At 39.8% G+C, this 22,500-nt stretch overlaps 1 protein-coding gene across 4 annotated transcripts in view; it reads left to right on the top strand.

Annotated features, from left to right (window-relative positions):
* The first annotated feature begins 571 nt into the window (after window positions 1-571).
* scube1 (signal peptide, CUB domain and EGF like domain containing 1) overlaps window positions 572-22,500 on the top strand; it is a 276,508-nt gene continuing 254,579 nt past the window's right edge. For all 4 annotated transcript variants that reach the window (XM_062981871.1, XM_062981870.1, XM_062981869.1 and 1 more), the window contains exons 1-2: window positions 572-783; window positions 10,041-10,163. In XM_062981871.1, coding sequence (XP_062837941.1) covers window positions 678-783; window positions 10,041-10,163 — 229 coding nt within the window. In that variant the 5' untranslated portion in view covers window positions 572-677. The remainder of the gene's footprint in view (window positions 784-10,040; window positions 10,164-22,500) is intronic.

The following is a 22,500-nucleotide window of genomic DNA, read 5'->3' as shown; positions in this document are numbered from 1 at the left end:
ACCAGTGGAACTCTTTGCCTCGAACTGTGCTAAAAGCTCCTTTCTAGTCAGGAGTACTTTGACTGTGCTTTCCTTAGTGACTGGGGGTTGGACTAGATGGCCCATGTGGTCTTTTCCGACTCAATTATTCTATGATTCTATGAGAGCTGTTCACCAGTGGAACTCTTTGCCTCGGAGTGTGGTGAAAGCTCCTTTCTTGTCAGGAGAACTTTGTCAGGGGAAAGAGCAGAAGGGCGAGTTTTGGTCCTTGAGGGAAGTGCCATTGAGCACCACTCAACTTGAGGAAGAATGTGAGGAAACTGTATCTATCCGTATGTATATGTATTTAATACTGACATTCTTTCGAAAGAAAAGGGCGCGTTGACTCTGGGAGAGTGGAGGGAGGCTCACACCTCGCGCCCCACAAGCCGCGCGCGCTCCCCTCACCTTCCCTCGCGCCCCCTTTTCAGGCGGAGAGGACTCTCTCCATCGGCTCCCCCCGCCCCCCTCCCTTTGCGCCATTGGCACTCTGCTCCCGGGTCCCGCCCACCCCGCGGGGCCCTCTGCCAATCAGCGGGGGGCTGCCCGCGCGTCAGTTTCGCCAGCCCGGAGCGCGTCTCCGCATCTCAGAAGCAGCGGCAGCAGCGCGAGCAGCACGCCAACTTCCCCGGCTCCTCCGCATCCTCGCCTCCAGCATCATGGGGAGCAGCAGCAGCAGCAGCAGCGCTCACTTGGCGTGGCACTTGTGCCTCGCGCTCGCTTTCCTGCGCCTGCGCGGCCTCGCGGGGGGCAGCGGGATCCCAGGTAAGGCGCCTTTCCTTCCTTTGGCTCCTTGCTGTCCCACTCCCTCGTCACCTCAGGCTCATGGTATTTAGGAACCCCTTGAAAGGTGGGGACTCCTTCTCATTCGAGGGGAATTTGCTTCTGTTGCCCTGAGGCTTTGTCTTCCCTACCTTTCAAAGTTATTCCCACTCAATAAGGAGATGCCACAGATGCGCAGGGCCCCTTCCACACAGCTGTATAAAATCCACATTAAACTGGATTCTATGGCTGTGTGGAATCAGATAATTCACCTCAAAGCAGATACTAGGAATGAACTACCTTGATATTCTGGGTTACATGTCTGTGTGGAAGGGCCCTCGGTCATAGACAGAAAACTATAGCATTGTTGTGGAATGAGGTAAACAAAAAATTAGTTCTTTTTATCATTATTAATTTTATTTAAATAATTGTAAATTTTACATATACAGTAGAGTCTCACTTATCCAACATAAACAGGCCAGCAGGATAAGTGAATATGTTGGATAAGAAGGGATTCAGGAAAAGCCGATTAAACATCAAATTAGGTAATCGTTATACAAATAAAGCACCAAAACATCATATTATACAACAAATTTGACAGAAAAAGTAGTTCCATGCGCAGTAATGCTATGTAGTAATTACAGTAGAGTCTCACTTATCCAACACTCGCTTATTCAACGTTCTGGATTATCCAACGCATTTTTGTAGTCAATGTTTTCAATATATCATGATATTTTCGTGCTAAATTCGTAAATACAATAATTACTATATAACATTATTGCGTATTGAACTACTTTTTCTGTCAAATTTGTTGTTAAACATGATGTTTTGGTGCTTAATTTGTAAAATCATAACGTAATTTGATGTTTAATAGGCTTTTCCTTAATGCCTCCTTATTATCCAACATATTCGCTTATCCAACGTTCTGCCGGCCTGTTTATGTTGGATAAGTGAGACTCTACTGTACGGTGCTTCAAAATTCTTATACACACCACTTCCCCATAACAGATTTGTAATACAGAAATACAGTAGAGTCTCGCTTATCCAACATAAACCGGCCAGCAGAACGCTGGATATGCGAATATGTTGGATAATAAGAAGGGATTAAAGAAAAGCCTATTACACATCAAATTAGGTTATGATTTTACAAATTAAGCACCAAAACATCATGTTTAACAACAAATTTGACAGAAAAAGTAGTTCAATACGCAATAATGCTATGTAGTAATTACTGTATTTACGAATTTAGTACCAACCCTCTTTTAATCTTAATATGTTAATTTATCATTTATTGCAGCAGTTCTCAATCTGCGGGTCCCCAGGTGTTTTGGCCTACAACTCCCAGAAACTCTGCTTTGAACTGGATCGTATGGCAGCGTAGACTCAGGTCCCTTCCACGCAGCCATATAACCCAGAATATCAAGGCAGAAAATCCCACCATATCTGCTTTGAACTGGGTTATCTGAGTCCACACTGCCATATATTCCAGTTCAAAGCAGAAAATGTGAGAGTTTATTCACCTGTGTGGAAGGGGACTCATATAATCCAGATGTGGATTACCTGCTTGGATAATCTGGATCATATGGCAGTATAGAAAGGTCCTCAGTCTGCCTTATGTGGGATTTGGACTAATATACCCACTGTTAGATATTTTGTGGTAGGAGCCTATGCCTGTCAGTAGAGTTCAGCTTCTTTATGAGTAAATTCAGGCTGTATCTACACTGCCCCAGGATCCGATTATCTTCTTATCCAAGATTATCTGGCAGTGTAGACTCAGCCCTTCCATACAGCCATATAACCCAGACTATCAAGGCAGATAATTCATAATATCTGCTTTGAACTGGGTTATCTGAGTCCACACTGTCAGTTCAAAGGAGATAATGTGGGATTTTATACAGCTGTGTGGAAGGGGCCTCAGGCCCCATTCTATCTGCTTTGAACCTGATTATATAAGTCTACACTGCCATATAATCCAACTCAAAGCAGATAATCTGCAGGGAGAGGCGCATAAGAAATAAATTATTATTATTATTATCTGGATTTTGTCTAGCAGTGTAGATGGGGCCTCATATAATCCAGTTCAAAGTAGATATCGGGCAGTGTAGAAGGGACCTCAGAGGCCATGGAGGAGGCTACCCACCATGTCTCTGTGTGATCTGCTGCCCTGGTCTTGTGTGGTTTTCAGGTGGGAAGCAGATAATTCTCTTTCTTTTCTGCTCTGTGTTTGGAATAGTTAGTCACTTCCAGGCCAGAAAGGGAGCAGAATTACCTGGCTTCAGCAGAGGCACAGCCCTAGAGAGGCTCCTTTCAGAGTAGGTAGTTTTTTGCTATTATTTATTTGGTTATTCTATACCTGACCTTTCCTCCAGCAAGTTCATGGATCTTCTTCTGCCTACATTATGTTTAGACCAACCTTGTAAAGACAGGGGATGGGGACTGGCCCTTCCACACACCCATATAACCCAGAATATCAAGGCAGAAAATCTCACAATATCTGCTTATCTGAGTCCACACTGCCATATATTGAAGTTCAAAGCAGAAAATGTGGGATTTTATCCAGCTGTGTGCAAGGGGCCTCCGATCTCTAAAATCTCACTAAATACAAAAATTTTGGGGTTGCAAGAATGGAGGTTTACTCCAGAAAAATTGCCCAGCCATCAGAAAATCTTTGGGCCCCAATATAACCAGTCTGAAACATTTGGCTTTTTATCTATGCCACTCCAAATGGGGAGGCCCAGGGGATTAAAATTATAATATCCCAGCAGCTTAGCAAGATTTCTGCACTAGAGGAAGTTTTCACTGTTGGGTTTTGCCCTTTCCATTTGACTCATTGGCATTCACACGCCTGACTCTCCGGCATCCTCCTCGGGTTGCTGTGAAATGTCCCCTTTGGGCTCAATGAGAGTTTGAGCTTTTGACGGCCTTAGAAAAGAGCCCAGCTGTCACTTCTGCTGAGCTTGATGGGAGAACTGGTTGCCCCTTTTAATGAGTAAAAAGTATGAACTTCGGCATTTGAAACAAAAGCGCCACCTCCTGCTTTATCCCCTGCCTGAGTGAATATATAGCGGCATGTGTATGTGATCTGAACTGCACCCTCAAAACCACTAAGCAAATGTAAACTTTTTAAAAAAAAAAACCCACAGTACGTCCTGAATTGGCTGAGCAGCTAAAACAAACCAAAAGAAAGAAGGCAATTAAAGCCACTCTTCTCTTTCCCCACTCCATTTTCACTGGTGGAGAGGAAGGGAAACTTCTTTCCTCTGAACATGGTTTGGTGTTGTTTGGTTTATTAGTAAGTTTGCTTGTAAGGTTCACCCCAAACAACAATATCTGCTGCTCCTTACTTTAGATTTCTCCTCTTTGCAAAGTCCTCTGATGTGTTCCAGATTACAATATCTGATTATTCCTGCTGCCTCTTAGGAGCCCCCTCACCCCCACCTTTACTCCTTGGTGACTTTGAAGAATCCTTGTTTTATCGCTGGAGATGGCTGAGTGAGCATTTCTGAAACAATTAGCGTTAGGATTTCAGGCTAACAATCAAAGCATTTTTCACTTTGGTGCACCTTTTCTTAGGATCTGTTAATCTAATTGGCATGAAACAAACTGCCCTGGATGACAGGGGAGTCTCTCATCATTTTCCGATCTTCCCATTCCCCCAGTCCATCTCTATCACACATTTTAAATCTTTTATGTTTCCACTCTCCTAGTTTTAGGGAGTCGATTGTTAGGTCCATTATTATTCGTGATGGATATGCATCCGATAAGCTAAAGAGCCCCAGATGGGCCTCTTTCATTAAATTATGAGGAAATCCATTTAAAAGCTGCTCTCACTATAAGGTGGATTTGCCTGATTGACATTTAGGCAGTAATCAATAGCCTTGGGCCACTTTCTTCCATGAGTGTCAAGGACTCCCATGGCTTGGCTCATAGACAAATGTCTTTCCAGAAAATCAGCTGATTCTCAGCCCCTTCCCCTTATGCAGTGATTTGAGTTTCTCTTCACTTCTCTTCACTTTTCCTTCCTTCCTTTCTTTCTTTCTTTCTTTCTTTCTTTCTTTCTTTCTTTCTTTCTTTCTTTCTTTCTTTCTTTCTGCTTTTTCATTCATTAATTTCTCAATTGCACTGGTATTTTTTCTCTTATGAAAAAGGAAGAGCTACGGAAAACATAATATCCTGAAGTAATACTTATCCTTTTAACAATAACCTGTTGCATTTTATTCTTTTGCACTTGTCACTTCAATATTTTATACTTCTTTTTGATGTAGGTAGTTTTCTTTTACTTTCACAGAGAACAGAATGAACTTGTTGCTGATTTAATTTCATGGGTTTAAATACCATTTGCTATGTTCCACATATACGTTCATGGAATCTTTTGCCTGCTGTATTCATCTGTTAGAAAAAGACAGGAATTATTTTCCACTGCAATTTGTTTATTTGCATCCTGCCCTTTCAGCTTGAAGCACAGTGTAGAATTGCATGCCCAGCTATCTCATCTTATTTTTACAGATCAGACTGAGGCCTCTTTTACACTACAATGCCATATAAAATTCAGGTTATCTACTTTGAACTGGATTATATGGCAGTGTAGACTTATATAATCCTGTTCAAAGCAGATAATATGGATTATCTGCTTTGATAATACAGATTATGTGGTAGTGTAGAAGGGTCATGGAAGATGGTGACTGCTCCAGTGAGGAAACCTGAATTCTAGTTTTCTTGGCCAGCACCTTTCACTGTATCCACCATATCACTGCTTCTTAAACTGTGGTTCCCAATTCCAACTATGGTCTCCTTAGCTCAATGTCGGGACCACATTTTTTCCCCCTGAATGTCACCAAGTGGCTATTTTAGCCATTACACAAATCCATTGTGCAGTGTTTACAGTGGATTCTGCAGAAGATGCTTCAGCTGTACTACATAAAAAGGAAAATAAACCTGTTTAGCAAACCTTGCAAATGCTGGTTTGTTATCAGTAAATGTTTCTATACTTATTTTATATACTATATACATGAGGTCACTTAAAATTTTATTGGGCCAAAAAGGGGTCATGAGCAGAAAAAGTTTAAGAAATCCTGTACATGGTCAACTGCAAACTCGTATTATTACTATGATCAATCTTGAAAGGCTATCATGTTCCAAGTCCATAAAGTAACATGAAGATAATGCCCGAGAATTAACTCTTTCTTAACTATAACAGTGCACAACACCAAAAAAAGTTAAAAATTATCTAAACAATATTTTAAATGGCATAGCGCTCACCGCTGTCCAACTGTAATAACTTATCATAATGGTCCAGCCATTAAAAATATTGCTAAAACAAGAGATGTACTGACTACGCACTAAAATGCCACCTAATGAAGAAGCCTCCTGGGGCGGGAGTTCCAAAGGAAGTATGTCACCAATGAGAAGGCATTATTCATTTCGATCCAATTGCCTAGCTTCAAATTCAGATATCCCTCCACTCGTTCATTTTTATGCAATCTGTCATAGAAAAAAAAGTCTTAATTATCTATGTAATAGGTCCTTCATCTCTTTTTCCACAATGTTTTGACCCACAGATACAGAATCAGTTATTTTACCTGAAGAGTAGTGAAAGAGTTTGGTAGAACATGCGCCCAGAGTTCAAGGTGCAGTCCCTTCAAATTCCATCAGAAAGTATCACAAGGAGCAGGACTGCATATGATGGCACCTTCTGTGCTGTTAACACAAATGGCTAAAGATCCTTATATGGCAATTTCTTATATCAGATCTTTAGACAATGCTGATTTTCCATGGACTAGTTTATTTTGGATAACTACCTCATGATTTCATTTATTCTAGTCTTTCTTTCCTTTTCTGATTCCACACTTCATTATACATGCACTATCTTTGCCACCAAAGTTACCAGTGAATCTCTTTTAAGAGAGAAAGTGGAGTATAAATAAATATAACAACAGTACACAATTTAAATATAAATATCGTCACAATATTTTAAACCAGACCCAACATTGCCAAAAGTTGCAAGTATTCTTAATCAATCAGTCCTTAAGGAAATGCTGTTTCTTTCACCAGTTGTTTAGTTTGGGGCAGAATGGTGAGGAAGAAATAGAATCTATAGTAACAAAATGTTGTAATGGGGCACTATAGTACCATGTAGTACAAAGGGTTTTTTGATCCATTGACTATAGCAGGATTCCCAGAAGGGTACTTGCTGACCAGGATTACACAAGGAATAGGTAAAGGTAAAGGTTTTCCTCTGACATTAAGTCTAGCCATATCTGACTCTGACGGTTGGTGCTCATCTCCATTTCTAAGCCGAAGAGCTAGCATTGTCCGTAGAAACCTCCATGTTAATGTGTCCGACACAACAGCATGGAGCTCTGTTACCTTCCTGCCGGAATGGTTCTTCTGGTGGCGCAGCAGGTTAAACTGCTGAGCTGCTGAACTTGATGACCAAAATGTTGGTGGTTCGACTCCGGGGAGTGAGGTGAGCTTCTGCTGTTAGCACCACCTTCGGCCAACATAGCAGTTCGAAACACAAGAAATATCCATCCAAAAGAGGGATGTGTTAAGAACTGTATTAAATAAAAATGAAGGGGTAGTGTTTATGCATGATGCTGGTTTATTATAGTCCTAATAGTGGCTATGTGTAACTATTTGTTCTTCAACCATATTGCAGTGTCCATGTGATAATGTGGAAGGTGAATCTCCTGCAGCACATTTTTTTTCACTCCTTGGTAAATCATCAGGACCTTGAGAATGTGGGTTATAGTAGATTTGTGGGAAGGAACAAAGCTGGGAAGTTTCTGTGCAGTTCTAGTTGGCGACATTTCATTAAATGTGAAGAATGGTAGGCTTGGTGCAGGATACAAGTGTGGTTATGGGAATTTGCCTCTATTACAGGTGTAAGCCAACTAGAAGACATGTGTCTATGGCTCTTGAAAGAGCAAGGATTGTACATGTAAATGTTTCATTTGTGATTGACTTAGTTATGATTATCTTAACCTGAGTATAATGTATGGACAAGTTCTGGATCAGATAACACAAGAACAGGATTCTTTTTTTTTTTTTACTTTAATGCTGAGATACATTTAAATCTTCTTGTGCTTTGGTAAGAATGTTTTGCACAAGATTGGCTTACTAATTGGATGTCTGGAGGTGTCAAGTGACCTGATTGCTATATTGATCACTTTAAGTCAAATCATAACTGTCAGTAATCAGACTGACTTTCTGGCTATGGGCACCTCTGGGCTGCAGAATGGATACTCCATTAATGGCCATGGCCCATCACATGTAATCCCGGGATGTGTTTTTTATGTGGCATTTAGCATTTTCTGATAGAAAGCTGTAGTGCAGAGGAATGAACCAGAGAATTCTATGTCCTAGGAAACTGCATAGTTACAAGATTCCATTGGATGGAACAACCGCAATTAAAAAGATGGCAAATTGTTATATTGTGCAGTTTGAATACATTCTGGGTACTTTCTGAGTACAGTATTTTACAGGAACAGGTGCTTATGTCTGCTTGACAGACTTTGTTGTTGTATATCTTCAAGTTGTTTCCGACTTACAGTGACCCTAAGGCAAGGCAATCCTGTAAGGGGGGGGATTTCTTGGCAAGGTTTGTTCAGACAGGGTTGCCATTGCCTTCCTCTGATGCTAAGAGAGTATATAAAGGTCACCTTTATATAGTGGATTCAAATCCTAGTCTCCAGAGGCCTAGTCCAATATTTTATTTATTTATTACCAACATTTATATCCCGCCCTTCTCACCCGAAGAGACTCAGGGCGGCGTACAAAATTGGCAATATTTAAACCTATTTACTATACTGGCTGTCTTTGTAGCAATAAAGGAGACAAAGTAATTTTTATTTGTTTTGCTAACATAGATGGTTTCTTCTGTAGTTACTGTTTCATTGTTGTGTTGCTTTGTTTGTTTTCCCTAATCTGCCAAAACAAAAAGACCTCTTACAGTTATAATACTCCTTACCATTCAGGATTTTATATTTCCATTTGCAATAAACTGACTTTTAATATAATAAATACAGGCAATCCCTGAGTTGCAAACATCTGACTTACAATTTACTCAAGTTTACAAACGTGGGTGAGACAACAGGAAGTGAGAAAAATCTACCCCTCAGAAAGAAAATTCACTCCTGGAAGAGTTATCATGGGGAAAAGATGTCTCCACTGAGCTTTCTCACCAAGACAGTGAGATAAAAATCTTCTGAACAGGGGTACAGAGAGCAAAACAAACACCACAGGAGTATTAACCCTGCCTAGTGCTATGCACAACATGTGTGTGTGTGTGTGTGTATATTTGGCTGGTGTTACACTTTAAAAGGTGTACTTATTCCAACTTACATACAAATTCAAGAATAAACCTACAGAACCTATCTTATCTGTAATTTGGGAAGTGCCTTATTAAGTTTTAATATTTTTAATTAATTATTTATGCCAAATCATATATTTCATACATGTTGTCGATTTTTTAATTTTCAATTTTTCTGCAAATTTGTTCTTTCCAATCCTCCCTTAGAGTATCCACCTCCCCCCGAATTTTCTTCAAGATTTCTGAACATCTCTGTGTAGCAGAGCAGTTGGTTGCATTTTACATTCCATGACACTGAACAGAAATATATTTTCTATAGTAATCCCAGTGGCACAGAGGTTATACTGCTGAGCTGCTGAACATGCTGACTGAAAGGTCGGCAGTTCAAATCTGGGGAGCGGGGTGAGCTCCTGCTATTAGCCCCAGCTTCTACCAGCCTAGGAGTTTGAAAACATGCAAATGTGAATAGATCAATAGGTACTGTTCCAGCGGGGAGGTAACGATGCTCCATGCAGTCATGTCGGCCACATGATCTTGGAGGTGTCTAAGGATAACTGCGGCTCTTCAGCTTAGAAATTGAGATGAGCACCAACCCTCAGAGTCGGACACGACTAGACTTAACATCAGGGGAAAACCTTTACCTTTACCTTAACTAGTAATGCATAAAAATATTCAGTTATTTAAGAGGGCCCCATGTTGTTGTTTTTCTTTTTTTAAAAAAAACATGTCCACATATATGTAGTCCTGTTTCCCAAAACAAGTCTTTTTTATCAATTTGAGGCATTTGTGTTTTATATGTAGAGTACATTTCAGCTGTGACATTGTTTTTGCTTATGGTGATAACCTGGTACAAACTCTGTGAAACAGCTTCTGTTGGTGGAAACTCTCCAAGGGTTTGATGAGATCTCTTATTATTACCCCCCCCCCCCCCCAATGCTGTATGGTGCAGATGCTGACGAATGTACAGAAGGGACAGATGACTGCCATATCGACGCGATTTGTCAAAACACGCCGAAGTCTTACAAATGCATTTGCAAACCTGGTTATAAAGGAGAAGGAAAACAGTGTGAAGGTAAGGCAAGCTGTGTTCCTATTTCTGTCATATTCCCTCTCCTGCTTCCCATTTATTTACTCTGCTAGTGCTTCTGTAAATAGTGGAATTCCTGAAACAATTAATGCAGATTTACAGCTGCTTATCCTCAGATCAATGTGTTTATTGGAAAGATGCCCCTGCTGCTTCTGCTAATTGTTCTGTGTCTAACTGGCATGTCCCACACTCTTTAAGTTACTTCTAAAACACTAGGTATGGCTTTAGTTTAAAACCTCTTAAGCAAACCTTGTTTTTGTTTTGTTTTATAGTACGAAAGTTCTGTGTGCATCCTCTGTTCGGTTCTTGGCCGATGTGTCAGTGGAGCCTCTCAGAAACATGACTTGTTAATGAAAACAAAAGCTTAAATTGAAACCAGGACATGAGCTTTTCTATGCAGCATTGGCATCACTTCTAAATCCATGAGTTCTAAATGTTCTATAACTTTATAAACATTAAAATCAAAGAATTATCATTGAGTGTGACTATAAGTGGTTTCTTGCACACTCTAAAACTGAGACACAGAAAGTGTTAGTGAAATCAAAATCTATTTCAACAGCAGCAGTTTCTCCTCCTCCTCCTCCAGTACAACTTCTCAACTTTGTGGTTATGGAGCTATGTTTGAAATGATGTTGACTGAGCCTGAAAAAATCTCAGAGGCCCAAGAGAATACTAAATATTATTCCCTCTCCTAAGGACTGAGGGTTTCAGTCACCATCTTATGTTTATTGTCGTCCTAAGGATTCCTCCAGACTGGTGCAGAAACTTAAGTTTTGGCTGTAGCTACAGTTATTGTTATTGGGACTTTTGCTGCTTGATAGTCATACAATGCTCTTCCTATACTGATATTTTTCTCACGAATTTGTAATATTGGCAACAGTATTTTAAATCTACCGCAGAGTGTTCTCTCTAGGAATTTGCTAGATCCTCCAGGATAACTCTTATGTTAATTTCTGCTAGTCACACACCATAGAAAATTTCTAGAGGACATATTTTTTTGGATATAGATAGGTGAAATCATCCTCTGAGCTTAGAAATGTCCTTCCTAAATTTGTTTTGTAGTCCCAACTGAAGTAGAGCTACTGAATCCCTTGTCAAACAGTAGGCCAAAACTTACGTATATCTAAAATATTTATTTGATTTACTTTCTGTTAGTCTAACTATTTGTTTTAACCCTTGGAATACAACTCATAAGATCCAGTGCAAGAGAGTGCAGGTGCATTCATATGCATCCAAAAAATCCCACTATTCTCAGCCCCTGAACATACCAGCCATATTTTCACTATCAGTTGTTGTGCTAAAGCAAATTCTTAACATGTCATACTGTGTCTTGATATGTGTGTTTGTACAAAAACCAATAGTAAGTAGATGGGGGATAAGGAGGTGGAGGGGCTTATACTTTGTGGTAAAAGCATTGATCCTGTGAGGTTAGATCTGTAATTATTTGTGCCCAGTAGGATTCAAGCACATTACTGTTTGCAGAGACAATAAAATTACAGTTTTAAAAAGAACAAATTTTCAGCAATTTCAAAATATTCCTGGCAGAATTGTGTTCTCAGAAAAAAAGCAAAAGAAATCAGAATTAGTAGAAATGACTTCCTTTTTCTACTTACTTATGCTTCAATGGCTTAAGATAATGACTATCCATTTATGCAAGTTTTAAGTGTCAGTATTTTGATCCTTAAACACATTAATGCAATAATTTTGGTTGTTTTTTTTAATAAAAAAGTTGACTTTGTAGATTTAAATATGCAGGGAATGCCTGAGTTACAAATATCCGAAATTCATTCCTTAAAGAGTAATCATGGGGAAAAGGTGTCTCCACTGAAGCTTTCTCACCAATCCTTGTTTCCACAACATGCCAAATTTTCACAGTCCGATTTTCACAGGGACAGAAAGTGAGGTGAAACAGGGGCACAGGGTGTTAACCCTTCCCTATACTATATAAAACATTGGTTCTCAACCTGTGAGTCCCCAGATGTTTTGGCCTTCAACTCCCAGAAATCCTAACAGCTGGTAAACTGGCTGGGATTTCTGGGAGCTGTAGGCTAAAACACCTGGGTGAGAAAGACTGATCTAAAGCTTATATATAAGTGTAGCTGGAATTACATCTTTAAATGTACCTGTTCCATCCTACATACTAATTCAACTTAAGAACAAACCTACAGAACCTATCTTGTTCGAAACTTGGGGACTGACTGTACTTTAATATTCTAATCATCATTGGTCTGTCTGCCTTCCTGCAATTATGCATAGAAATCACACATTTCTAAAGAGTTTTCAATAAATGCAGTAACTTGGTTCTTATATATTCTTTTCATCTTAATTTTGAAAAACACTGCATAAGAGACAAAAGTGAAGGAATAAAAGCCTATAACAATTTAAATTTTAAAGTTCAGATATTTAATGAAATCCAAAAGTGGCAAGATCAATCATAATATTGTTCAAAGAGGGAGTTTACATACCACATGCTCTATAGCAGAGGTGTCAAATTCATTTTCACTGAGGGCCACATCAGCTTTATGGTTGTTTGTAAAAGGCTGTTTGTAATTGTAAGACTGTATTAATGTAACTATGTTGTCCTGACATTGAAAGCCTCACGGTCCACAAAAAATATCTTGGTGGGTTAGATTTGGTCCACAACCCTTGTGTTTGACATGTGTGCTGTATAGTGTGGGTATGGGAAATTGGGATTGTTCCTTTATGGAGCTGGTGCAATTTTGTTTCATATAGACCTGCTCAGGAAGCCAGTTTTCTATTTACTTGGTGGGAAATCCAGGTTGACTTGGGCAAAATGTGAGAGATATTCCAAGTGTTAAGTAAGAGAAGATTACCTTCTGTTCAGCAGTTGCGTACTCTTGAAGCACATATATTGTTCACAAACATATTGTATTCATGAGTGCAAAATGTGATCTATAGAAGTTTAATTTAATTCCTAACCCAGGATTTATAGCTCCAAATCATTTTTAATCTTAGTTTTCAAGAACTAGTGGTTGATTTAAGTGCTGCAAGTTGATTTTAGCTCTACAAGATCCCTGCTCTATTGGCATCTTGTAGTGATTTATGTAAGCTAAGCCCACATTCTACCTCTATGCCTTTTTTGTCATTATTTTGGTTTTTATTTCATGTCAAAAGCATTGCATAATAAATAAGTTTAAAAGCAATAAAATAAAGGAATCACAAACAGCTAAATGGTTTTAGACCAAAAGTGGGCAACAGCAATCGCATTGACCGTAGCTTTGAACAACTCCTCCTCCATGCATGAGGCAGGGCATTGTGGGCAAGCATACATATGAGGAGTTGTTTGTTCTGCTCCACAGTCACACAAGGTGGAGGATTCCTCCAGGTAGTGCCATCTTGCCAGATTGTCTTTTGATCTGCCCACTCTGCTTCTCAGTCTATTTAGGGACTTCCAAGTTGCCCATTCTTGGTTTGCCCTTGGAGGCAGACCCTCATGGGGGGCCATCCAGTTGGGATTGCCTGGTTTAGCTGCCCAGAGGGACACACTTGCTGTTGCTGGGGGAACATCAAGAGGAGTGGTGGTTCTCATGAAGCTCCTCCTGGACTTGAGTCTACTGGGAGGAGGCTGATAGTCATGCAGTGGGTGGCTTTCACAATGTTCGACCTTATTTCTCTCACCGTTAGCAGCAACTTCCCATCGCACAGCTAGCTTATAGAGTTTATCAACAGGTGTAGGTTTAAGGCATCCTGTGATAATTCTACATGTTTTGTTCAGTGCTATGTCCACCTGCTTCGCATGGACAGACTTGTGCCAGACAGGATAGGCGTACTCAGCAGTTGAGAAAGACAAGGCCAGGGCTGATGTTCTTATAAATTGTGGGTCTGCACCCCATGCACTGCCAGTAAGTTTTCGCAGGATGTTATTGCATGCAGCTACTTTGTGCTTGGTGTTCATGCAGTGTTTCCTATATGTTAGTGTTCGATCTAAGGTGACACCAAGATATTTAGGATGGAAACAGTGTTCAAGCTCTTGGCATTGTAATTATTTTGGTTGGTATTCTTTTATACTTTGAAATGTATGCTCAATTCACCATTTCATAGCAATAGCTCTCCACCTCTCTGCCCCCAAATGACTATTACAATGCTGCTGGAGAGCAGAGATGTTTAGAGATTCAGCTGGCTGTGTTCTTACAGCCAGAGGTAGACTAGTGACATCTTGAGGTTGGGGTGTCTACAAAACAGGTGTGCTATAGCACACATCAAGCCCAAAACAGTGCATTAAAAATTCACCGAGAATTCCAGTGAGCAGCCAATCAGTATACAACCCGTGCAGTGTCGGTATCTGAGATCGAAAAATGCAGAGCTAGACCTAGTGCTGATGCATTTGAAAATCCTGGAAACAGTGCCAGAAGGTAAATAAACACCCTCCTTCCCTAGAGAGGAAACTACTTCATTCCCATAGAAACATTTGATTTCCACCCCTCTTGACTCTGTTTTTGGTGCTCTGCCTTCGTCTAGCACTGATCCTGTATAGTCATAGTGATGCCCATCAGTGCATCCCAGAGGACTAGGTAAGAAAAACAATTTTCCTGGTTTCAGATAGATGTACAATCAGTAGATCTTTATGGTCACATTCCCAACTGTATCTTTAATTTATTTCCTAATTGCATAGAACCACCCACAATTTTACCTTCTATGTGGATAAACAGTAGGGTTGTGCATTTGGTTTGGAATTTCTTTGAATTCGGATCTAACTTGGAAGTTTAGCACCTTTGAAGTGAGTTTTGACCCACCTGCTTACTGCCACCCTAATATTAAGAATTTGAATCAAAAGGAGCCTTTGATTCTTAAGTCTTGGATGTCTTCGGATTTAGCTGTGACCAAGCCTTTCTGAGAGGTGAAGCCAAACCTATTGGCATGCCTCTCAGCCAATCAGGGCTGATGGAGGAGGGAGGCGGAGGCAGAGGCAGAGATTGCTCTTGTAGTCTTTTAAAAAATGTTATTTTAAAAAGCTTTGAAAATTCCCCCAAAAAAATCAGTGGATGGGTGAAACATTATGAAACATTATGAAATTATGAATAATGAGAGAGAAAGGTGCCCCTGAATTTTCCCCATTTATAGTAATGTAATGGGAAGTGGGAAGCTACATGCCTGCACTAAACTACATTTCCCAGAATGCATTGGGCTGGAGCAGCTAGCTGTGGCATTGAGAAACAGTCGAATTACTATAATATATATAAAATCATGGAATCTGAAGAGGACAGTAAGTGTATACATCTGTGATAAGGTGTGTGGTTGTGTGTCAATAGTGGAAACATATTAATTGGATATCAGGAGAGTTTGGTTGGTGCCTTTCTGCTCTGAAGAAGGGGGTCAGTCTAGATGTCCCTTGATGGTGTGTATCCTGTTATTTCTGTTCCTGGGTTATAAATGGCAGTTCTTAATTGGTTCTGTTGTGACTGCACCTTCGGGGATTATGGTTGATGGTGATGGAATTCGAAGAGGAAGAAAAAACCCTCGTGATGAGGGTTCACTGGAGGAGTTGCGCAGGAAGCGACTTAGAGAGCTATATGGGGGATCTTCTGAGGAAGATTCAGATGGGGAGATGGATGCTGAGGAACAGGTGGTGGCTGGGGAAGCGGGCACTGAATGGGCACAGCCACCGGAGATGTCTGAGGATTTGGGGCCTATGGATACTTCTGAACCTGGGGTTTCTGCAGGAGCTGATCCCAATTGGGATGCTTGGAGAAGGGAGGATGGTTCTTTAAGTGTTCATGGGGCTAAGTGTGGGCAGGATGATCGGGACTCCGACGAATTGCTAGGTGCTCCAAATCCACGAGCTCTAGCTGTGTGGAGTTCAGACTCTGAGTAGATTTGGGACACCTGGTGTTTGGGTGTGAGTGTTTGGTCACCCAGGAGGAAGGGGAATAAAATGGGAATGTTTGGCCACTGCACTTTGCGTGTGGCAAGGTGTTGCTGAGGCGCCATTGGGATCTCTGTGTTTCCATGAAGACTGGACTTGGACTATGATTTGAATCTGCTGATATCACCTAGCTTGGCTCTCGCTGTGTCTTATCGTGGACCTGTTTTGGATGACCGCACCCTCTTCGGACTTTGGATTGAATTTGACCTGGCTTCTGTCTACACCCTCTGACTGACGGCTACTCCCGGCTTCTGACTATTGGTTTGTCTTTCGGAATTTCTGCTGCCTTCTGACCTGACCTTGGATTCCTCTGACGACGGCTATTCATCATCCCTTTGAGGCTTTCGGCTTATCTGCACCGTGGAAGCAGCTTTATTGCTTTTCTAGTTTGTTTATTTTCCTGCAATTAACTCTATTTGTCTTCCAAAGCTGAATTGAAGCGTTATTTAGTTTTTTATTGAATGCCAGCATGGGAAATTAGCGTGGCTCGTTTTTGAGTTATTATTGTCCAATCTACTTTCGAAACACTGAAAAGTGAAGTGTTTCAAGGATATTTCCTGTGTTTATGTTATTTTCTGGCTTATCTTCGGAATAAACTCTGTTTTGTATGTTAACTGGCGTCTGACTCTTGACAGGTTCTGTCATAAAAACATGGTGAAAGTTTATTACACTGGTAAAACGTCATTGTGCAATGGACATCGTCCTATATATACCGTATTATATAGCACATTTTGCTTTGTTGAGTCTCCACCAATTTTACACAGTTTCTACCACAAAAACCAAGTTTTTGGAGTAGAACAATGACTTTCAAAGTAAAGACCACACAATGAAACATAAAATAACACTTTCAAGCCAAGAAGAGATTTTCTTTATTATTAATTTTTTAAATAAAACTTTGAAAATTCACCAAAAATTCATTGATAAGCCAAACATTCTGAAATTTGGTGAGCTAACAGTAGTAAACATGTTCTACCACTGTAGCAAGTTTCATCGTGATAGCCCAAAAAATGAGGGAAGCCCCTCAAGTTTCCCAATTGACAGTAATGTTTTCCTTAATGCGCATGTGTGACTGCCATTAACAAAGTACTTATGAAGATTTGGAAGTTTCAGAAAATTTCAAACTTTTTACCTCCAAAATTCGGAAATGACTTTAGAAACAAAGTGCCACCACTCCCTACTTTCGAATTGAGTTTAGAACCAATTTTTTTTTGGTTCACACATGCCTAATAAACAGATGTGTTTACACAACCACTGGCTAATCTTAACTGCAATTATTGTCTGTATCACCATATTATTTATCCCTATGGTAGTAATGAGGAACTCACTCTGAAGAAATGAAGGATTAGTTGTTTCTGACCTCTTTGATTTAGATGAGGACCTAGTATGAGTTGGCCTGATTAGGTCTCATGGTTTGTGGCAAAACTGTTCATTGTTATTGTTTTCTTTTTCTCCCAGTGGGATTGTGTCATGGTTAGTATCGGGCCTCAATTGTTGTTGTGGAATAAACTTTGGATTTGAATGAGCTTTTAAATGAAGAATATGATTTCTCATTTGGGAAGTTCGACTATGAAGTTAAGTGCTTGATGCCAGATCTCCTTGCTCTTTGGAGAACTTGGAGATTTGTCTTACATCCTAGATAATTAGTTTCTCTTTCCAGCCAATCTTTTTATGCTCTGTCAAAATTGCTGGAGTCCGGGTGAAATGTTGTTACCTTTGGCATATTGGTTTAACTGTAGAAGTTTGCCAAAGTGGTGGAGTGGACAAAATAGACTGTGGATGGATTTAGATTCTTGGCCAGACTCCTGCTGCTTCATTCCCCCATGTCTATGGTTAGTGCTGTTTCTGTAATCTGTTCCAGAATATAGTGTATGGGTTAACATTTAATAAATTTGGTAGCAATCCAAGATTTCATTTAGATGCATTTAAATTGTGCATTTGTAGTCATTATATAAATTAATTCTTTCAGATTGTGCATGCATTCAATTTCAATTTGCACATATTTTAGCATGTAAGTCTGTGTTCTGTAAAAGTCATTATTAAATTCATCATGGAGCCTTGTAAATAAGACATGTGGCTTTTTGCACTTGTAAATGTAGTTAGCATTGCTATAAATGCCTCTCCAATAGGATGAAACCGTATTCAAAATTTTAGCACATTATAAGATCAGCCCATTAAAAAGATTAAAGACTTTAAATTTGCTATGCCAAAGCTTTAAATAAAATAAAAATTAGAACTTCATATTCTCTAGGGGCATTGAAAATGTTTGGTCAAGTGCCCTCATAAAACATTTTTGTGGTCACTAGATTATTTCTATTTTGGGCTTAGATTTGACAGTGATAAATTTTTGAATCTTCTTGTCTCGGTGGGCTAGTCTTTTGGAATGACTATAGCTTGGAAGTCAGCTTTTCTCTCTAGCAAACAGAGGAACAAAGAGAGAATATTTATATAGTCCTTCCCCCTCCTCACCCCCTAGTCTTCCAAAGAATTAATTCTATACTCTGGGAAAACGTATTTAAGGCTGCAGCTACATGAGGCAGTGTCCTCTGTGTTGATCCTTGTAGCTGGGACAGCTAGCCACATCAAACATTTCCCTATGCCTTAAAACTACCCATATTTTAGATGTTGATTTCTGTTTAATGGCAGACCTGGCTACAATCCATGCTTTTTTAATGCATAACTTTCTTCCTGTCCTAAAATACCTTGGCTTACTCAAAATAAAAGTGCTCTGTGAGGAATTGAAATAAGAATTCCTCTGCAGAATTACCCTGAAGAAATGTATGTGTGAAATGGAATTTGCATGACTAATTTTAAACTTTCACATATGATGGTATTTAGCAGCTGATTGAGAATAGGTGAGAGAAGTAGGGCAGACCTTTCTATTTCCAAAATCTTAATTGTAAGAGGCTAGAAAGGAGTTTTACTGGATAAGAAATGTCTGCTTAGTATTAATGATTGATATCATTAATTTATATCAGGTGTTTGTAGCTTTTAATTATTTTGTGACATACTCTGCAACCTTCTCTGATTACAACTCACAGTTAGGATTGTGTGCCCAAGAACATCGTAGACCCTGAACACTATTTAAAATAATTTAAAGCAGAGGTTCTCAAAGTGTTTTACGGGAAGCCCTTGGTATTCCACAAAGCATGCTGAGGGGCTCTGCAATGGCCTCTTGGGTTTCTGTTGTTGTTGTTGTTGTTGTTGTTGTTGTTAGTACAAAAGCTGGATGGCAGAAGGGGGCTGGACTGGATGACCCCTGGGGTTGCTCCTATTGCTATTATTATTCATATTATTAGTATTAATAATAAGGGCCAGGCTATGGAGCAGCTGGTTAGTAGCCAGCTGCAATAAAATCACTACTGACCAAGAGGTCGTGAGTTTGAAGCCAGCCGGGGTTGGATTGAGCGCCCGACCATTAAAAAGTAGTTCAGCTCATTGTTGACCTAAGCAACCCGAAAGATAGGTGCATCTATCAAGTAGGAAATTTAGGTATTTATTTATTTACAGTATTTATATTCCACTCTTCTCACCCCGAAGGGGACCCAGGGCATAGCATAACTTTATGTTTTTATCCCGCCTCCATCTCCCCGGAGGGACTCAGGGCGGCTTACATGGGGAACACGCCTAATCCAACAACAAATTAAAACCAACCGTAGATTAAAACATAACTCAATAAAATCCATAACATTACAAAAGACAGTAACATGAAGCAGCAGCGTCAACCAATAAATAATCTGTCCAGTAATGAGCACTGAAATACGAGGGGAAGAGACTAGTGCAATATGCTTCTGAAATATGACTGGAGGACAAAATGAATAAGAATAAATTAGAACTGAAGGAGCAATGTCATTTAACACTAAACCTAAAAGGTGAAGGACAGGGATAAGGTACAAGGACTGATGGCAGTTATAGATGGGCCAAATTTCTTATAACTAAAGGAAATATAGGATCGGGCAGATCACAATGTACACATAGAAGGCAAACATTCAATGCCACATGAACATAGAGACAGAGACAGACACAGAGGCCATTTAACCTTCTCCAGCTTCCAGCTTCCTGAGGGTGTGCTCAATTTCTGGCCACAGGGGGAGCAGCTGCTTCATCATCCACTGTGATGCCGACTTCCTCATTCCAAATGGCAGCTGGACGATTTTTATGGTGTAGTAAATTGGGTAAATTAGCTACTGCTAATGCAGGGAGGCTAATTTAACTAATTTACAACACCATAAAATCATCCAGCAGCGTTCAGAAATGAACGAGGAAGTAATCCATCAAGGACTCAGTGTCACAGTGAATGATGAAGCAGCAGCTCTGCCTGTGGCCGGAATTGAGCATACCCTCATGAAGCCAGAAGCTGGAAAATGTTATATTACCTCTGTATCTTTGTCTCTGTCTCTGTCTGTATGTTGTATGGCATTGAATGTTTGACATGCATATGTACATTGTGATCCATCCTGAATCCCCTTCGGGGTGAGAAGGGCAAAATATAAATACTGTAAATAAATAACTATTATTACAAAGGCTGGGTGGCCATCTGTTGGGGATGCTTTGATTGTGCTTTTCCTACATGGCAGAAGGGGTTTGGCCCTGGGATCTTCTATGGAAATACTGTTAAGTTAATGTTGGTCTAAAAGTTTGCCCATGCCTGCTATATATACATTATATATAATAATATAATTCATAAACATTTCTTGGGGCTCCATGAGAAACTTTTGCTTCAAAAAGGTTCCCGTGGCTGAAAAAGTTTGAGAGCCCCTGATTTAAAATGGAAGGTTGTGCAAATTACATTCTCTTAAATTAAAAAGAAGGTATTGGCAAGACCCTTCTGCATAAATCTTACCACCACTATCACCCCTTTTTAGGGTTGCCATAAACTGGAGTCAACCTGAAGGCAACAACAGCAACCCCCTCTCCTCTCAAAAATGCTGTTGTGTCATTTTCAGGCCCAGCAGAGCCCCAAGAAACTTCCAGCCTTAATAACTTTCTTTTTTTTGTTTTAAAGGAAGGAAAGGGGACAAGGGAAGGGAAAACGACACTGCCATGCCTCCTCCATGGACTGCTTGAGCCCACGGAATTGCTGTGTAGATTGTCCCCTGGGTTGGTGATGGCAATCCTGAGGGTAGTCTCCATGCACCTCACACCTGCAAAAATCTGTACCTTATTGGAAGGACCTGCGTTTTTTGCCTGCAGAAGATAAGATTGAGCAAAAACATGATCATGTTTAAATATTTGAAAAGTTGTCCTAAGGAAGAGGAGACAGGCTTGTTTTCTTCTGCCCTGGAGACTAAGTCTTGGAGCAATGGGCTCAAATTCTGAGAAATGAGATTCCACCTGAACATTAAGAAGAACCTCCTGACCATGAGAGCTATTAAACAGTGGATCTCTATGTCTCAGAGTCTGGTGTAGGCTCCTTCTTTGGAGGATCTTTAAACAGAGGCAGCATGGCTATCTGTCGGGGGCGGGGTGCTTTGATTTTGCTTTTCCTGCATGGCAGAGGGTTGGACTAGATGGCCCTTGAGGTGTTTTCCAACTTTCGCATTCTATGATGTAGGGCATTTTCATTAATCTCTTTATCCTTTCTAGTGGATTTATCAAGGTAATCACCAAATCATCTTTTACAATCCTTATACCTGTAATCTCATTTTCTCTATTCAAGATCCCAAGTGCTTAAATAAATAGCAATGGTGACAATTGCATTCTTGCTTTGTCCTTTTTGTATCTCATGCAAAATTTCCATTAGTTATTATTTTTGCTTCTTGTGTAGAATAAATCAACCTAACCCAGGTAATGAAAATTGTCTCCAAAGACATTTTCTAAATCTCTAAACAGTCCAGTTCAAATTGTCAGATTTCTTTCCTGCATCCAAAAAAAAAATTAATACAGCCTCCTTCTCATCGTATTGTTCCAAATATTCCCATAAATGTATTTTATATTATTTCTCAATGGCATTTAAGGTAAAAATTCAGTTTAATCTTCATGAATAAAATCCTGAAGAATAATTCTTTTCAACCCATTTGTCAAATAATTGTGAACAACTTATAATTATTATTCAACAATCGATTCCGGGGGGGGGGGGGGGTGTTCAAAGTCAAGCGCTGAACTTCTTTAAACTTTAGTGATATGTTAGCTTCTTTTCAGCTGCCAGGGATCCTTCACAGTTTTAATTTTAAACTCACTGTCTGGTATAATAGGAGTAAAAGCTACAAAACATTATATATTTATAATATTACACAGATAGCCCATCTTGTTCTTGTGTCTTTCCTTTAGCGGTCTTATTTGTAACATCACACAATTTTCTTACTGTTATAGGAGTGTTTATATATCTCCATTCTTCCACAATCTTTGGTAAATTCTGCTTAGTTAAATATTCTTCCAATTTATGCATGGACATTTTTGTTGTTATATAGTCAGGGATAATCTTTGTGAGATGCTGTCTAT

Source organism: Anolis carolinensis, chromosome 5, assembly GCF_035594765.1.
Source record: "Anolis carolinensis isolate JA03-04 chromosome 5, rAnoCar3.1.pri, whole genome shotgun sequence".
Classification (NCBI taxonomy): domain Eukaryota; kingdom Metazoa; phylum Chordata; class Lepidosauria; order Squamata; family Dactyloidae; genus Anolis; species Anolis carolinensis.
The sequence above is the reverse complement of the archived record's forward strand: the minus strand, read 5'-3'. Positions and strand labels throughout refer to the sequence as shown.